At 37.2% G+C, this 18,544-nt stretch overlaps 1 protein-coding gene and 2 pseudogenes across 1 annotated transcript; all 3 read right to left on the bottom strand.

Moving 5' to 3' along the window:
• Window positions 1-6,171: 6,171 nt before the first annotated feature.
• Window positions 6,172-9,865, bottom strand: LOC107671057 (extracellular calcium-sensing receptor-like; annotated as a pseudogene).
• Window positions 9,866-10,387: 522 nt separating this feature from the next.
• Window positions 10,388-13,073, bottom strand: LOC107671056 (extracellular calcium-sensing receptor-like). The gene is made up of 4 exons (XM_016463904.1): window positions 12,822-13,073; window positions 11,587-11,814; window positions 11,363-11,486; window positions 10,388-11,283 (listed from the first exon to the last, which is right to left on the bottom strand). Exons 1-4 carry the CDS (start codon window positions 13,071-13,073, stop codon window positions 10,388-10,390), a joined length of 1,500 nt encoding a protein of 499 aa, XP_016319390.1.
• Window positions 13,074-15,295: 2,222 nt separating this feature from the next.
• The window catches only part of LOC107671055 (vomeronasal type-2 receptor 26-like), a 24,695-nt pseudogene continuing 21,446 nt past the window's right edge, over window positions 15,296-18,544 (bottom strand).

Raw genomic sequence — 18,544 nt, 5'->3', positions numbered from 1 at the left:
AAACCCCCCTTCAAACTCATCGGCCAGATCCACCTGCGATCCCCACGAGCTCATTCCCTTCCGTGCCTCAGCAGCGGCGGGTCCTGGATCGCAGGAAGCAGATGGCTGCCTCTCTTTCCTCGAAAAGAGAGGCAAACGAGAGCGGAGTTTTTTTTCTTGGAAAAAACGCTCGCAGTTCACGCCGATTGCCCCCTCGGAGGCATCGCGTGCGTGCTCTTTGCCCAAACAAAACAACGCATAGATCATGTGTGTCATCAGATGTTAAACAACGTCAACACGGATGCACACATCCTTAAATGCTTTGCTAGTGCTCGCCATAATGAGATAAATAGAGATCGCTCTTACCACAGAAATGCACGCTTCAAACAAAACAGTCAATGAAGACGAAGAAGAGAATGATGTGTGCTCCCGGCGCCTATTTATACTATAGTCGCACCGGTAGTGACGTCATGGCTGTCGCCGGCCAACGAGTTGGTGTTTTTTCAATGTATGCTTCAGACACGGGTCACGACGAGGCGTTCCCCATAGCGACCCCTAGAGGACGCAGTTCGACGTTCCCATGAAAGGGAACACCTGTTTGCAATATCAAGCATCAAAACAAGCTGTTTTGTACAGCTAAAAATAGCTGGAAGTAGAGATTAGACAAATGGCCGCACCCGCCAGGGTTGCCAGGTTTTCACAACAAAACCCCCCCAATTGGTACTCAAAACTAGCCCAATCTTCTTCTTTTTTTTTTTGGTACAAATCGTGTTCGAGGAGGTAAAATACACATTTTTTTGGCAGGGTTCCCTCTGTAAAATTCGCATTCCAGGGACTAAATATCACATTATTGGGGTCGCTTCAACGGTCAGACATGAAAAACAACCTGCGGCAACAGTGTTAAAGTAGCCCAATTTCGTGATAAAACCTGGCAACACTGGTGCCTAATTGCGGGAAAATTAAGGTGGAAATGAGATGACGTGGCTTGGTATGCATTAAAACTAGGGATGCACCGATACCACTTTTTCCAGTACTCGTCCGATACCGATACTTTTATTTTTGGTACTTGCCGATACCGAGTACCGATACCAATATTTTTATTGCATTTGTAAATTTTTAAAATATTGGGTACAGAAACCAAAAGAGTATGTATAATGTTAGTTGGTTAACTTAATTTATCAAATAGATACAGTCAAACCAAAATTTATTGACACCTTCAACATTTCTCACATTATCACGGTTTATTTGCTATAGTTTAGAAAATGGTAATAAAATATAACAAGAACTCAGAGTTAAACTGTCAGAACAAATTCAGCTTGATAATGTTAGATAACTTTGATAGAAAGGTATGTAATGGATTACAATATCAACCAAAAATTAGACAGCTGTTAGTATGACAGTATTTACACAACTATCAATACTTAGTCGGGCAACCCTTAGCCTTAATGACAGCATATAGTCTCCTGGGCATGCTGTCACCCAGCTTCATGCAAACCTGAACTTTTTTCTGTTTTACTGGTAGTCCACTGTATGAAGAAATTTTGGGTATAATTTGTCACAGTTGAACATCAAAGATCACACAACAGAAGTGCGCGCGCTCTCTCTCTCTCTCTCTCTCTCTCTCTCTCCCTACCGTTAAGTAAGTTGTGCATTGTTTTACTTGTGTTTGACGTATCCGACCGAACTACAAACTTTGCAGTGATGTCTGTGAGAAAGGTATATTTACTCGACAATCTCGCGCATGTGCGCCGCCGCGTGCTTTGCTTATCAGCTCGCACACATCACCTATACAGTCAATAGCTCGCGCACGTCACCTATGCAGGCATTAATACTGAATGTTTAACATTATATTAATTGCATACATATACTTCGTAGACATCCTTAATATCTAATAACTCCATTCTGCTCTCTGTTGTTCTGTTGTCAGTGTTTCTTTGTCTGACTCTGAATACGGCACTTGTCACATGCTGTGTGGTATCGGCGTTTGGTATCGGGGCATTTTAACGAGTACAAGTACGAGTACAGGAGCTCAGTATCGGTATCGGTGCATCCCTAATTAAAACTAATGTATATTGTATGTTTTGTTGTTGTTGTTGTTGTTGTTGTTGTTGTTTTGTTACAATAAGCTTGTTAACTAATTATTGAATGATGATTAAAAAAAAAAAAAAAAAACGCATGCTACGGTCACATTAGGCATACCTTAACATAGCTGTGCCCCATTTGTAAAATAAATTATAGATTTATTATTTAATGCATGGCACATGTACTAGCTCTTTACTGCTCATGCATGAAACCTGGCCCCACACATGTATGGATTTAAAATTCATGTTACCGAGACGACTCGCCTACATGAATGGAAGAAACTGCAAGTGGAATATGGCTATATCCTCGCAGTTAAGTTGTCTTTCTGTTGCTACTGTTACTGCTGCTACTGTTATTGACACAATGCATATTTTCATGCTGTCTTTGCTAATTTGCTTTGTTATTCAATCCTTACATTAAACATCATGTAATGATGCTTCATTTAGAAAGTGATAAATGCAGACCACGCAACATGCTACATATGAATTATGAAACCGTTCTTTTATCTTAAGATGCTCAATTTTCTGAGGATTTTCTTTGAATGCAGCAAACACAACCAAACTATTTCAAAGTTAAGCAGTAAGTTCATTAACTGGAGCACACCTGCAGAATCAACGGAGGTCAATCAGCTTTTGCCATGATGGATGATGTCATTGTTTAAGAAATTGTTTCATGACTCAACTAAATATTTACAGAATAATAATAAAAAAAGCAAATCCACACAGAGTACATGCATACATTTATATTAGATTAAACTTACATTAAACAGTATAATATGTCATATGGGTCCACGTTTGTAAAATGTAGAACCTTTTTTTCACCTGAGTAATTAAAAAATGCAGCGGCAATGTTGTAGTATTCCATCATTTTTAATAACACTCCAAAGAAAAGCATGACATCAATTATTTAGGATGGCTTTTATTGAAAAAAAAATGTTGAGCAGTTCACTTTTTGACACTCTAATTTAAACATCTGCATCTCAGAAATGAGCAAAATGTATTTTTATTTTCTTATTTTTTTATACAAGTATAAAGGTTAGCTTTCATATACATTTATATTTGCATTTGACCTTCAGCCAGGCCAGCTTTATCTTAATAATGCTCTGAGCAAAATTCTTGTCACACCCATAATTACATGGCCATAGTAAATGGCAGGTTACGTACAAGAAATGTCAGAATAAAGCTGAGCACCAAGTGATCCAAACTAGGGCAGAAACCAACTGCAGAGAGCACATCACATTCTAGAGTCCTCTTTTCTTGGTAGCAGTTCATACTCAAGTTAAATGAAGGGGAATATATTAAAAAATAAAAACCAAAACACAAAGAGACATTTCTGTGTCACAGTAAAGGCAGGAACACTGAGTCTATGTGGCAATCGGCCAAACCATTTAATAAACATTACTGCCTGGAATTGTAGCCTTGAAGGCCATTAACACCACTATTGTTTTCCCCAGAACACAGGAGATACAGAGGACAAACGTGATCCCAAATGCTGTGAAAAAGTGGCACTTTTTTGCGAGATGCCAATAAGTCAATAGACGTACCAATAGACGTACCAGTAAGTACATATGCATCACTGCAGTTTCCAAAAGAAATGAACACTAGAGGCAGTAAAACTCCGACACCTTTTATTCCTTTTCACACAAATTTACAGAGTTTTAATTAATAAAGCATAATTTTCACACAATTACTTGAAGAATATTATGTTATGACTTCATAACAATTTTAATATGCTGGGAGATTTGAAAACTGATGCTTTTGAATGTTAGCATCGCACATATCCAGCTTCATACCTATGGGTTTTCATAGACGGTAGGTTTGTTTGGTAGCTCACAGAGTACGGAGACGTACTTGAGAGGAGGAGCTCTGGTTCGAATCCCGTGTAACTATGGTTCAACAAAGTTCAAATCTGCATATAAGGAAGTTCAAATGACACGGTTGCAAAAGCTAGTGTCCTAAAGTGTCCTAGCTTTATACACTCCTTTAATGACAAAAGAGGAAGGTACTGATGTGAAACACAAGGGCCAATTCTCAGAGGTAAACATTACTTTACACAAACACTATTTCAGACAATATTTGGTTTAACTGAAGCAGTGCAATAACTACTGAAAATATATAAAATCTTAGATTTATTTCTGTTGCATCTTCAGATTGCACTGCATGTTGCTTAAATTTGAATACATTTAATGATTGAATAATTAGGAACTTTATTCAAAATAAAATGACAAAATATTTAACGCAACATATTTAAGAGTTTACAATTTTTACATTTTAAGGAGTTTAAGGACCTTAGATGGTACATTGCATTTCACACTAGTGAAAATTATGTGGTAAGGAATAGACGTTCAGCCAGTTCAGTTGGTTGTATTGTTTTATACCTTAATGCTGATGTTTGACCAGCATAATTAAAAAATGTATTAAATTATTAAATTAAATGAAGTGAGTAATTTATTGATTAATTTATTGATTAAATTAAATTATAATTTTAACACATATTTGCACATATATAACACACTAAATGAATCTGAATGAATGTCTAAATTTGTCTTTCAAATAATTTACTCTGAAAATAATATGTGACCCTGGAGCACAAAACCAGTCTTAAGTCACTGGGGTATATTTGTAGCAATAGCCAAAAATACATTGTATGGGTCAAAATGATTGAAGATCATGTTCCATAAAGATATTATGTAAATTTCCTACTGTAAGTATATCAAAACTTAATTTTTGATTAGTAATATGCATTGCTAAGAACTTCATTTGGACAACTTTAAAGGCGATTTTCTCAATATTTAGATTTTTTTGCACCCTCAGATTCCAGATTTTCAAATAGTTGTATCTCGGCCAAATATTGTCCTATCCTAACAAACCATACATAAATGGAAATCTTATTTATTCAGCTTTGAGATGGTGTATAAATCTCAATTAAAAAAAAAATTACCCTTATGACTGGTTTTGTGGTCCAGGGTCACATATATTTAGGATCTGTTAAGGTCTGTTCCGAAAAAAAAAGTTTTTGAAGAGTCCCTGTGTTTGAGGTGTGATTTGGCAGGTAGTGCACTTGCTCTGACACTGCACAGTGGTGCTTATGTACAAGCAAGCAAAGTTGAAATGTGGTCTTGCTTATTTCCTGACCTACTATTGACTGAATATTTGCTTTAATAAGAGAAAAAAGATAGGGCAGAGAGCAATAGGGCAGGAGGAAGTTGAGGTATGGGAAAAAAAAGAAAGAAAGAAAAAAAAATAATAATAAATAAATAAATATATATATATAGCATGCTATCTGGACAGGGCTACTCACCCAAAAGTGGTAAAATTTGAAATATCCCTGATGTCTTTTGTCATTTTAATTAGACATTGATTATAAATGTTTTTTTTTTGTTTGTTTGTTTTATAGGCCAGATGATGTGCATGCTTTTTGTTTGTTGTTCCCTCGCCAAGGTCCATATGGCAAGGCTATCCATCCACAAGTTCTGAATTTGTTGTTATGGCTGTGCAACCTTATATAATTAGCCCAAACACAAAATATGATAGTTTGGAAACATATTTTTATGGCCTTTTGTGTTATTTAGGTCTTCCATGGGAATGGTATTCAGGAGGTTTATAGTAGGTATATATTTTATTTGTAAAGTTAAGTGTAGTAAGCAGTGTAGTAAGAGCATTTCTGAGTTACAGTTCATTAATTGAGAAGCTGGCATGACATTCTTTTGACAGTTAAATAATTTACAGTGGCAATGCTGTAATCACTGACCGCAAGTTATCATGACTTTATCATAAACAAAAAAAAAAAACACCCATTCTTATATTCACCCATAAAGGTCTGATAATGAAAAAGACTTACAGTGTGAGAAACGGAAGAGAGAAAATGATGAAATTCAAGTCTTACATTAGTAGTCCTATACCTTTTTTTTCCCCACTAGAGGGAGACCATATCTGTTGCATTCACTTGGATGACTGAAAAGTGTTTAGGTCTTCACTGAGCCCTTTGATGTCTGATGTGACCTTGGTAGGGGTTTTTTTTTTTTTTTTGCATTTTTCATATCTTCACCTATTTTAATTTAGTTAAAAGTGTTATGTTTATGCCACATCCTTTTTATAACATCTGATCAGGTTAATGTGGGACCTTTCCTAGTAAATGCTTTTTTTGTGTTTGCACCTGGTCTTAGCAGGATAACATAACATTTTGGAATGAAAATACAGATTAGTAAACTATAACTGGAAGCTAAAATTGCAAATATCTCCACTGCTACTGTAAACTTTCCAGGTGTGTTTAGGTAAGCTGGGATAAAGGCAATCCAGACAGCACAGAATATGAGCATGCTGAATGTGATAAATTTGGCTTCATTGAAGTTATCAGGCAGCTTCCGAGCTAGAAAAGCCAGAATGAAGCACAAGACAGCCAGTAAGCCAATATAACCGAGCACAGCCCAGAAACTGACAGCTGAGCCTAATCTGCATTCTAGGATGATCTTTTCTCTGTAGTAGCTCATGTTCATATATGAGGAAGGTGGGGATATTGTTAACCAAAGCACACAGATGAGGACCTGTACAAGAGTAAAGCCAACAACACTGATTCTCTGTTGAAGAGGCCCAAACCACTTCATGACATTTCTTCCTGGAAGTGTAGCTTTAAAAGCCATTAACACCACTATAGTTTTCCCCAAAACACAAGAGATACAGAGGACAAAAGTGATCCCAAACGCTGTGTGACGCATAGCATAACTTCCTGGAAGTGTTGCTTTGAAGGCCATTAACACTACTATTGTTTTGCCCAGAACACATGAGATACAGAGGACAAAAGTGATCCCAAATGCTGTGTGACGCAACATACAGGACCACTCAGTGGGTCGACCAATGAAAGTAAGTGAACAGAGGAAACACAGAGTCAATGAGAAGAGCAGCAGGAAGCTCAGCTCTGAGTTGTTGACTTTTACTATTGGTGTGTCTTTGTAGTGAAAAAAAACTGCAAATATGAACATAGTTAGAAATGCCCCAAGTAACCCAAGCATCATCAAAATGATACCCATTATTTCGTTGAATGACAGGAATTCCACTGTCTTTTTGATACACTCATCACCTCTGCTATTGGACCAGTATCCAAAAGGGCACTTCACACAGTCAGATGCATCTGGTGTGGGTGAAAATGGAATTGCAATAGTAATGAGCCTGTTATTTCAATTAAGCCTCTTCTAGCCGATCATATACTACTAACTGATCATATAACTTATCATTTACTACTCCTTTACGTAAGTGTTTTAAATTATGCTTTAAGGACAGTTTCATGATCATTTAGATTAAAATTATTGTAATTTTTTTCCATTTGATCCTCTTTTGATGAACTGCAAGTGTTAAAAGACCAATTAAGCAAGCATTACCTGTTGTGTTACTAATCTCTCCTGGAGGGCATGGGATACAGTCAAAACAGCAGATGGGCCTTCCTTTCTGCACTGCTTTCCTAGTGCCTAGGGGACAGCTCTCACTGCACAGAGACACAGGCACCTGCCACACACCAGGGGAAATCTACTTGAACAACAATAGAAAAATAATATGTTGTGTGACATGTTTGCACATGTTTACACATGTTTGTCTGTGCCATTATGATGCATTGCTGCATCACATGTGCACTTGGGGATTTTGTTTTGATTGGAAGGTTCATTTGAAAAGAGACTCTTACGGTTCTTAGGCCTCCTCCCCAGATGATGTTGACATTGTTCATAGTAAACTGTTGTCCACGAGGCTGAATTGCATCATAGTAGCCAATAGTTGCTATTTCCATTGTGCCTTTTGTGACCTTTTGTAAGTTTACCAGTTCATATCTTGCAGGGGAGTCACCTTTGCTATCGAAAAAGACTGTTTCTCCCCCATTCATGGTGAAATTCACAGTCTGCAGATAATGTAAAATCTGAAATGGCAAAACAGTTTTTATTTTTTTAAATTGATAACATAATATGGTGATTTCATCGGTTAAAATAATAATAGTAATAAATAAATAAATAATATTTTGTTTGCATCATGCAGTTTACTTGGATTTTTACATATATTTAAAGTTAGATATTTAGATTTTCTATTTAGAAGATATTTTACCTGCCAGGGTTGTATTGTAGTTGGTTGGGCACAGGTGGCGTTAGCAAATGGGCCTTTTTGTTGCTTACATGACAATAGATTATGCAGTGCATGAGCTATTGCATACACAGCCTTGTAGACATTATTGGCATATCTCAGATCAGACACATCAGTGAAAGGATGTTTGCCATATTTCAAGTGCTCTGAGCCATTGCATGCCCTTTGCATTGCATTTGGGCTCAATGAGCATTGAAAAATGTTTTCCCAGAATTCTTTGAAAAACATACTTTTTGGAAATTGTGAGGGGTTGACTTCTTGTAGAAAATGGCCTAGTCCAGGTATTTGAGCATTGCGGACAGTGAATCCTATAGATCCAATGAGCAAAGTGTGGCCTTGGCTATCTGCTAGAGAGTCATCTGTGATCCAGGCATCACTTCCAATCCACTGCAGTCCTGTAATATTTTGCCTGTATAGCTCATCCACCAGTATCTTAATCTCTCTGTGTGACATGAAAGCCATTATTACCTTAGATTTGGAGGTTCTGATAGTGTCTACAATATTTTTTAATGACGTTTTTGATCCTGTGCTTTCAAAAGCCTGTGAGTATTCAATACAGACTCCCTCCTCTTGTGCAGCCTTAATGAATGTGGCAATGCCATTTTTACCATAATCGTTGTCATTGCTTAAGGCTCCCATCCATGTCCAGCCAAAATGTTTCACCAGCTGGGCCAGTGCTCTGCTCTGGTAGTAATCACTTGGAATAGTTCTGAGGAAAGAAGGAAACTCTTTTCTGTTGCTCAGGCAAGCACAGGTAGCAAAATGACTTATCTGTGTGAACACAAATACAAATGTGACAATAGCATGCATGAGACTTGAGTGAAAATCATTATTTTCAGCACCTCTGTTTTTTTCCCTCCATGTCAACAGATCATTGGTTATGTAAATGAGACATTTTTTTTTTTTTAAGTGTGTATAATATGTTTATCTTTGCGGCTTTTAGCGTGTAATATATGAACTAATACAAAACAATTCAAGATTTTAGGAACATTTATACATTATACATATGATTTTCATTTACAGAGAGAGGCAATAACAAAAAATAAAAATAAAACAGGTATATATAACCTCATATATACCAGAATAATAATGGTAAACTTGATAAGTAGGCAGATACTATCATGGGATCACATCTTACCACAGGTATGCGGAATCGGCCAGTTATTCTAGCAAACCCAATAGTTGGAGTGGATCCTGAATGACCTATTATAGCCTGTACAATATCGACCTTGGTGCAGTTTAATTCATCAGTAACGACATCTTGTCCATTGGACAGTGAAAGTGCAGACTGCAGAATATTAGAGAATCCACAGGCATTAAAGATTTCATAACCCAGCGTGTGGTTTGGGAGTATATTTTGGTTTTTATTTATTTCCTCTATTGCGAAGATCATAGTGCATGCAAATTTAAATTCCCTATAATTGATACTAAAGAGACACATTTTTTTAGTTAGAGAAAGAGTGGAAAAAAGTAACACATAGAAGCAAGTACAACTTATTTTTAAGCAAAACACAAATATCAATGCATTATGCAATATTACAAATTACAATACACTATGATAAACATTTGCACTGAAAACATACATACTCCTTGCATTTTGGTTGAGGAGGTAATCGGGTAAAACTCGGTATCACCCCAGTATAGCCTGTGTAAAATGTGAAGATGCCGCCAATCTTTAGAGCTCCATCTTTGATGAACTCAGGCAGCTGTGCTTTGCCCTGTCGTCTGCAGTCTGGCTGTACTGCTTTGATCAACACTGACATTAGCAGTAGTAGCTCCAGAATCAGCATTGTGGGTTGGATCCCTTTATACACTCAGTGGCCAACACAGTCACCCTTTTTATAGACCAAAGCTTGTTTACACCCTTAACAGAGGATGTACTGTAATTGCCGTACATCATTTTATTCATATGCATAATTTTCTTTGACTAGTCTTTGGATATTTTTATTTATTTGTTTATTTTTCTGTGTGTGTGTGGGGGGGGGGGGTCATTTACAATATGTTGAATAAACAGTAAATTGTAGTAAATTACTCACTTAAATTCTTATTTGTTGCGTGGTACAATTTCAACATATTTAATTAGTATGTGACTATTGTATTGCCAATTTACATTTGTGTCACATCAGGAATACATTTGGGAATAAACACTTTTAGATAACTGCTTATTTGAGGTGACAGACTATTATTATTTATTATTATTATTATTATTATTTACCCATCATGTGTTTCTTTGTGTTTTGTTCTGGCCTGAGTAAAATAATGTAACATTTTGGAGCAAATATGCAAAATAGTAAACCAAAACTTGAAGCTAAAATAGCAAATATCTCCACAGCTACAGTGAATTTTCCAGGGGAACTGACATAAGCTGGAATAAATGTGATCCATACAGCACAGAATATGAGCATACTGAATGTGATGAATTTTGCTTCATTGAAGTTATCAGGCAATTTTCGAGCTAGAAAAGCCAAAATGAAGCACAAGAGAGCCAGCAGGCCAATATAACCGAGCACAGCCCAGAAACCAAAATTGGATCCTAACTTACATTCTAGAATTATTCTCTCTTGGTAATAATTCATGTTCATATATGGGAAAGGAGGGGATATTGTTAACCAAAGCACACAAATTAGAAACTGTAATAGAGTGAAAGTAATGACACTGAGTCTTTGCTGCAAGGGCCCAAACCATTTCATGACATTACTTCCTGGAAGTGTAGCCCTGAAGTCCATTAACACCACTATTGTTTTCCCCAGAACACAGGAGATACAGAGGACAAAAGTGATCCCAAATGCTGTGTGACGCAACATACAGGACCACTCAGTGGGCCGACCAATGAAAGTAAGTGAACAGAGGAAACAGAGAGTCAATGAAAAGAGCAGCAGGAAGCTCAGCTCTGAGTTGTTGGCTTTTACTATGGGGGTGTCCTTATGTACAAAGAAAACTACTGCAATACCTAATGTAAAAGACACACCCAATAAAGAAAACAGTACTAGAATTATTCCCATCACATCTTCAAATGATATAAATTCCACAAGTTTTGGGACACATGTATCTCTCCATTTGTTTGACCAAAATTCTGGAGGGCACTTGAGACACATCACTGAATCTGAGGAGGAAATGTGAACATAAAATTATTTTAGATTGTACACTATAGCTTATTGCTGCTATGCATTCTTGTACCATACCTGTCTTATTACTTATTTCTCCTTCTGCACATGGAATACAGTCATAACAGCAGACGGGTTTTCCTTTTTTCACAGCCTTCCTAGTGCCCGTGGGACAGCTCTCACTGCACACAGACACAGGTACCTGTAAAACATGACAAATTGTACCACAACAAAGCTTGCTTTTTGTTTACAGCAATGTAAGATATGTTTCAAATCTATAGGCCTGCTCTCAAACAAAGTACCTGGTGTTGATTTTTGGCCCACACTATGCTGATGTTGTTAAATGAAAGCTGGAATCCTGGTTGTAAAGATGCATCATAGAAACCCACTTTAACAAACTCTGTTGTCCCATCCTCCCCCTGCTGCCAGTTCAAGAGATCATACCTTGCTGCCGGATCCCCATTTTTATCAAAGAACACCTTTTCACCTCTTTCGGTGAAGAAACTCACTTCCCTCAAGGCATTAAGTACCTGTAAAAGCATGTAAATAAATTCATGCAATTTTGAGTGCAACTGACATGATTGTTTCCACATCTATGCAAATCATGCTACCTGCCATGTATTGTTGACTTCATCCAGGCATTTGCTTTGGTTTGTGTCCCATTTTGAACAACTGATTGTGCTGTTCAAAGCATAAGCGACAGCATATACAGCCTTGTAAACATTATTGGCAATTTGTAATTCTGTGACATCTGTGTACTGGTTCTGCACATTGTTCAAACTTTCATTGCCTTTGCACATGATTTTGCTTCCAGCAGTTTCTTGTGAGGGAAGTTTACATTGAAATATAGTTTCCCACAACTCTTTATACAGATCTATGTCAGAAGATGTGTTAAGTTTAATCAAAAATTCTTTTAGGCCTGTTATTTCAGCTTTTGGAATGGCAAAGCCCATGGACCCTCTAAGAATTTGTTGCCATTTTCCAGTAGCAATGTTCATATCAGAGATCCAGGATTCACTACCAATCCACTGTAGTCCAGTAATATTATGCTGAGCTATTTCCCCTAGAAGAACTTCCATGTCTGAGTAGGATACAAAGGCAACAATCACTTTAGAACTAGATTTCTTTAAAATCTCAACAATTCTCAAAATTTCCTCCCTGGGATCAGTCCTGAAGAATGCCTCTGAGAATTCTACACAGACTCCAAATTCTGTGGCTGCTTTGATAAAAGTGTTCATGCCATTGTTTCCATAGTCATTATCACTACAAAGAGCCCCCACCCAGGTCCAGCCAAAATATTTGACCAATTTGGCCAGTGCTTGGCTCTGGTAATAATCACTGGGAATAGTCCTGAAGAAGGAGGGGTGTTTCTACATTTAATTGCATTTTTTTTTTTTTTTTTCAAAAGAAAAAAAAAAAGTAATTGTGATTTATTAGTAATAAAAAACTTCCAGTATGCACCACTTTTTATACATTATTGCATAACACATTTTGTCACAGAACTTTAACAAAATTAGAAGAAACATACAAAACTTACCACAGGTAAATGCAGAGGTCCGACAGTGGCAGAAATGGCAATAGTTGGAGTGGAAGATGTTTCTGCAATGATAGCTTGGATTGTGTTAGTTCTTTGACAGGGCATCTGAGAGCCATTTGCCCCATTAACTAATGACAGAGAGGCTCTAAGAGCCATTTCTATTGATCCACATGAATCATAGATTTTGTAACCCAAACTGATACCAGGAAGAATATCAGCTCTGTTGTTGATTTCTTCAATGGCAAATACCATTGTCTGTGCATTTTGAAATTCTCTGAAGCTCAAACTAAAAATAAAATTAAATATAATAAAAATAATTAAATGACAATGAAAATGCAAAAGGTAAGACGGGTATAGTATATTAGTCATAAACATAATAATATATATAAGATTTGCTGAAATATAGAATTTATTTATTTATTCAATTAAAACTAATGTTCCTATCATTCATTCATTCAACTTTATTTTTAAATGTTTTTTATTCATTAATTTTTTTTATTTTTTTATTTTTTTTTTCGGGTCTCCTTATGAACTCACCTCTTGCATTTTGGCTGCTCTGGTTTAGAAGTGAATGTGGGCATCATTTCCTCCCAGCTATTGTGGAAGGAAAAGATGCCCCCAATTGTCACATCACCGTCTCTTCTAAGCTGAGGGATGTCAGGAGGCCCCCATAACTTGCATGGCGGGTCAGCTGCTCTCACTAATGTGAACAGAAGCCATGTGTGTAAGAACCCCATTCTAAACTCTCAACTGGCCCCTAAACCTCTGGTGCCGTCTTATATAACAGCTGTTGGATCCCAATTCACTGAATTCAATGTTGTGGGTGTTTCTCGGTGAACTGCGTATTTGCATAATTTAAGCCAATGAGAAAACAACACACTAATTAAATAAAATTGCAATAGAAATTAAATCTGTAAAAAGGTTACATTGTATTTTCTAATTATGAATATCAAACAAACATGAAATTGAAACTAAGTTTTAAACAAAATGGAGCTTATTTTTCTTGCCTAAACCTAGTAAGAATTGTGAAAGTGGTTTAAAGGCACATAAAATGTAACCCTAACACATCCTTATTATAAGTCAAAATGACAATAAATAAAACAAATAAACAAACAATGCATATATGGTCATCAGCCAATAATATCCATTTTGGGTATCTACATAGTTTTTTTTTTTTTTTTTTGCGAAATATACACCAGTGCCAATACAACAGAGAACAATGTACTGTATTCCATGATGCAATGCAGTCAGCTTGACTTTTTTGTTTATTGCCACACAATGCATTCTTTTTTCACTTATAGAACATAATATTTGTATATGAATATTAATATTTTACATATATCATGTGATATGTTCACACAATATGAATATGAATTGTTTGTTAATTGAGTCTGCTTCACACTAGATATATTAACTATTTTGGCAGTTGGGCACATGCATAATGGCACTACATCCAAGGGTGGGCACCATGTATAAAATACTGTATACTGTATAAAATAAACTTTACATTAATAAAAATATAAAATAAAATTTGTATATATTAATATATTAAATATATTAAGTAAACTTAGTTGCAGCAGTAGTAGTGGTGGTGCAGCATGGCAGCCTCCATTAGGGGGCGATCTGCTCTATGTAAAATAAAACATTTTTATGTCTTTCATATTTATTCAGTTTAAACATATCACAGCATTCATTCATTAATTTGTTCATTTATTTAGCAACAAACCAAACAACCAAAGATTGCAGTAGTAGGGCAGATATTGACCTTGACTTTAAATATTTTGGACATGTTGTCAGAATATCATTCCAATAGTTTTTAATCATTAGGAAAGAAAGAAAGAAAGAAAGAAAGAAAGAAAGAAAGAAAGAAGGAACTGCGAGTCAAGCTTTGGAATAGTGAACCCTATGCAGTTTTTTATTTATTTAAACTGTATGAGGCAAAGCCGTGCGCATATTGTGCTTGTGTGAATTCTATTAAGAACATTAAAACACCTTCACCCAAACTCTTCACCAGCTCATATTATCAGGCTCTAGTTTTAGCAATAGAGTAATCCTCTGAATCCATAAAATGACAATAAATCCTGGAAATAGGTGCCTTTTGAGATGTATTAAAGTCCTCTGAATCCATAAGATGACAATAAATCCTGGTAACAAGTGCTTTTTGAGATGTATTAAACTCAAGAAAATCTTATCATAACAGCTTAGGTCTTAAGCAAGGAAAGCTTGGAAGTAAGGAAAGAGCAGTGCTTGGCCTGAAAATAGCAGGTGGGAGTCGTGGGACACTAGTGGCTCAAATTTAGAGGACAACATGGCATAACTGCAGAAGGTACCACCCAATCACACAAAGAAATCAAGAGTTTTAGTCTTGTTTATTTTCAGCATATTAAAATAATACAATAATCTGTTTGTTGCAGATGTACTTTTTTAGGGATTTTTGTCTTCTCATGTCCTTCTCATGTACACTTTAATAGCTATTAATGGATATCATTGAACATCTTTGTTGTAACATGCTTTTTAGTGTTCATTTCAGGTCTCAGTAAAATTACATAGCATTTTGGCAAGAAAATACAGAACAGTAAACCAAAGCTAGAGACCAAAATGGCAGATATTTCCACAGTGACAATACATTTTCCAGGAGAACTGACATAAGCTGTGATAAACGTGATCCATACAGCACAGAATATGAGCATACTGAATGTGATGAATTTTGCTTCATTGAAGTTGTCTGGCAGTTTATGTGCCAGAAAAGCTCAAACAAAGCAAAGGACAGCCAGGAGACAAATATAGCCCAGCACAGTCCAGAAACCAATAGCTGAACCTAAATTATATTCTAAAATTATATTTTCCTGATAATGATCCATGTTCATATTTGGAAATGGTGGAGATAATATTAACCAAAATGCACATATAAGCACCCGTATAAGTGCAAAAGTAAGAACACAGCTATTTTGCTGCAAGGACCCAAACCATTTCACATACCATTACTTCCTGGAAGTGTAGCCTTGAAGGCCATTAACACCACTATTGTTTTCCCCAGAACACAGGAGATGCAGAGGACTAAAGTGATCCCAAATGCTGTGTGACGCAACATACAGGACCACTCAGTGGGTCGACCAATGAAAGTAAGTGAACAGAGGAAACACAGAGTCAATGAGAAGAGCAGCAGGAAGCTCAGCTCTGAGTTATTGGCTCTAACTATAGGTGTGTTTCTGTCAATGTAGAAAACAAGCATGATTGCTATTATGAAAAGACCCCAGATAAAGAAAACAATGCCAAAAGTATCCCCATTATTCCATCATATGACAATAATTCAATTTATTTTGGGATGCTGGCATCTCCTCTTGTATTTGACCACTGTGCAATAGGGCATTTGAGGCCATTAATATAATCTAGAAAGAAGAAGATTAAAAGAAAATTAATTCTATTTAAAATATTAATCAGGCATTGTATAACAGGGATTTTCATTATTGTTTCATAATAGTTATGTACCTGTGCTGTTACTAATCTCTCCTGGTGGGCATAGTATACAATCATAACAGCAGACAGGTTTTCCTTTCTGCACAGCTTTCCTAGTGGCTGGGCAACAGCTCTCACTGCATTTGGACACAGGCGCCTGCAAAATACCAAGACAAGCACACAACTATTATCATATTTACTTAATGAACTGTAATTCAAATAATAAAAAAAGGTTTGTGTGTGTGTGTGGGTGTGTGTATTAAAAAAGCTCTACCAGATGTCTTCCTTCTCTCCAGACTACCTGAACCTTATTCTTGGAGAACCACTGACATTTAGGCAAAGAGGCATCATATTGTCACGACACAGGCTACTGACACAGAGGTAGTGATCAAACAGAGGAGTTTATTGACTGTGAGGCAGGGAGAACCAGGAGCAGACGAGAGATGAGTAAAACACAGAGAGTGAAAGTCCAAATGGCTTAGCTGGCGGAGTAGGGGGTTTGAGTCCTTGCAGGATGATCGTGGAGGCACTGGAGCGATGGAGCATGGTAAAGTCTGAGGTGAACGTCTTGGGTCAACGGCGGCCGGCGGGCTTTACAACGCCGCTGCGAAGCGTACGGCGGATTCCATACCGCCGGGAGAAACAAACGGGAAAAAACAAAAGACTTTCAAAAACGGAAATGAAACGGGGAGAGGAGGCGCCGCTTACTTCTTGGGTCCGATCTTCTGTCACGACACAGTCTAGGGACACAGAGGTAGTGATCAAACAGAGGAGTTTATTGACTGTGAGGCAGGGAGAACCAGGAGCAGATGGGAGATGAGAAAACACAGAGAGTGAAAGTCCAAATGGCTTAGCTGGCGGAGTAGGGGGTTTGAGTGCTTGCAGGATGATCGTGGAGGCACTGGATCAGTGGAGAAATGGAGCGGTGGAGCACGGGAAAGTCTGAGGTGAACGCTAGGTTGCCCTCCCAGACGAGAGCCAATCATATGATTTTGTCTGAGCTATGAATAAAATATAAAAATTAAATAATTAATATTTTCTCATTTTATTTGTATTATCTTATTATTTTAGTGGATAGAATAAGTAAGTTTTGGGCTAAATTAATTTCTATTATATTTAAGCCCCATCCTCGGCCCTCAGCTTGTGATAGCTGACATGGATCTTGTGAAATGTGCGATTGCATCGCCGATCCCTCTTTAGAAACTTAAAGATGAAGTACGGAAGGACAAATATCCAAACTTTTTCAGACTACTGCAGCTTGCACTCACGCTGGCCATTGGTTCGGCTACATCAGAAATAAGTTTCTCAGTTATGAGGAGAATAAGAAACTGGCTTTGATCTAGCACAGAGAGAACAATTTGACTGAAAATTTATCAGAAGAGATGAAAGAAAGATAGTGGTCACCTATGCAATTCGGAAAAAGAGGCGGCTTTTCTGCATTAGTTATGTTTTTTTTTTACTCTTTATACAGCAGTTATTGTTCATTCTAAACGTATGTTTAATGTAGAATATGTGTTACATAAATACATGAAAGGTAGAACATATAAAAAAGTGCTCGTGGCTCGTCTGTCAGTGGGTGCCCACAAAAGTGAAACTCCACCAATGCCATTACACCTCTTTCTTATTTCACTTGGATTCAAAGAACAACCAAAGACATGCTCCCAAATGTCTCTGAGAAATATGCTGTTAGGAAATTGAGAGGGCTTGACTTCCTGTAGAAAAGGGCCAAATCCAGGTATTTGAGCATTGCAGACAGCAAATTCTATAGATCCAATGAGCAAAGTGTGACCGTGTATGTCACGAATCCGGTCTATGAACTTCCGTTCACTCACCACCAGAGGTCACCCGCTCACTACATGGACTCTCACACTACACAGACTGTTACACTATACCCTGGACTACATTTCCAATCATCCATTGCACTGATTGCACACAGCTGTAACCAATCACACGCTCACCTGAAAGCTATTACACACACTATATAACACCCACTCAGATCCTGCTCAAGTTGCCGACTATTGTCTGCGTTTATCGCTCTCCAAGTGATAGCACTTTACGGCGCCATTTCCCTGTCTTAGTTTATAGTTTAGTCTTGCCTGTTTTCCTGTGTGAATATCTTTGCCTGTGTATTACGGATTGCCCCTTTTGTCTAGCCCTCTGGATTCTGTTCGTCTATCGAAGACCCACGCTTGTCCTAGGATTACTCTTTGTCTTGCCTGTGTTGTACCTGTTTGCCATTGTTTGACCCATGCCTGTTATGACCACGT

The sequence above is a fragment of the Sinocyclocheilus anshuiensis genome, unplaced genomic scaffold (assembly GCF_001515605.1).
Source record: "Sinocyclocheilus anshuiensis isolate Anshui unplaced genomic scaffold, SAMN03320099.WGS_v1.1 scaffold1382, whole genome shotgun sequence".
NCBI lineage: Eukaryota > Metazoa > Chordata > Actinopteri > Cypriniformes > Cyprinidae > Sinocyclocheilus > Sinocyclocheilus anshuiensis.
This window is presented reverse-complemented; position numbering and strand designations above follow the sequence as displayed.

What these genes read in the sequence shown, in the direction of transcription:
- LOC107671056 (XM_016463904.1), bottom strand. Translation starts at nt 13,073, where the DNA reads ATGGTATTTGCCATTGAAGAAATCAACAACAGAGCTGATATTCTTCCT. An exon ending in GACCTCTGCATTTACCTGTG is followed by an intron (nt 11,815 to 12,821) that starts GTAAGTTTTGTA and finishes ATGCTTTTACAG; the next exon opens with GTACTTAATGCCTTGAGGGA. An exon ending in AGAAATAAGTAATAAGACAG is followed by an intron (nt 11,284 to 11,362) that starts GTATGGTACAAG and finishes TTTCCTCCTCAG; the next exon opens with ATTCAGTGATGTGTCTCAAG.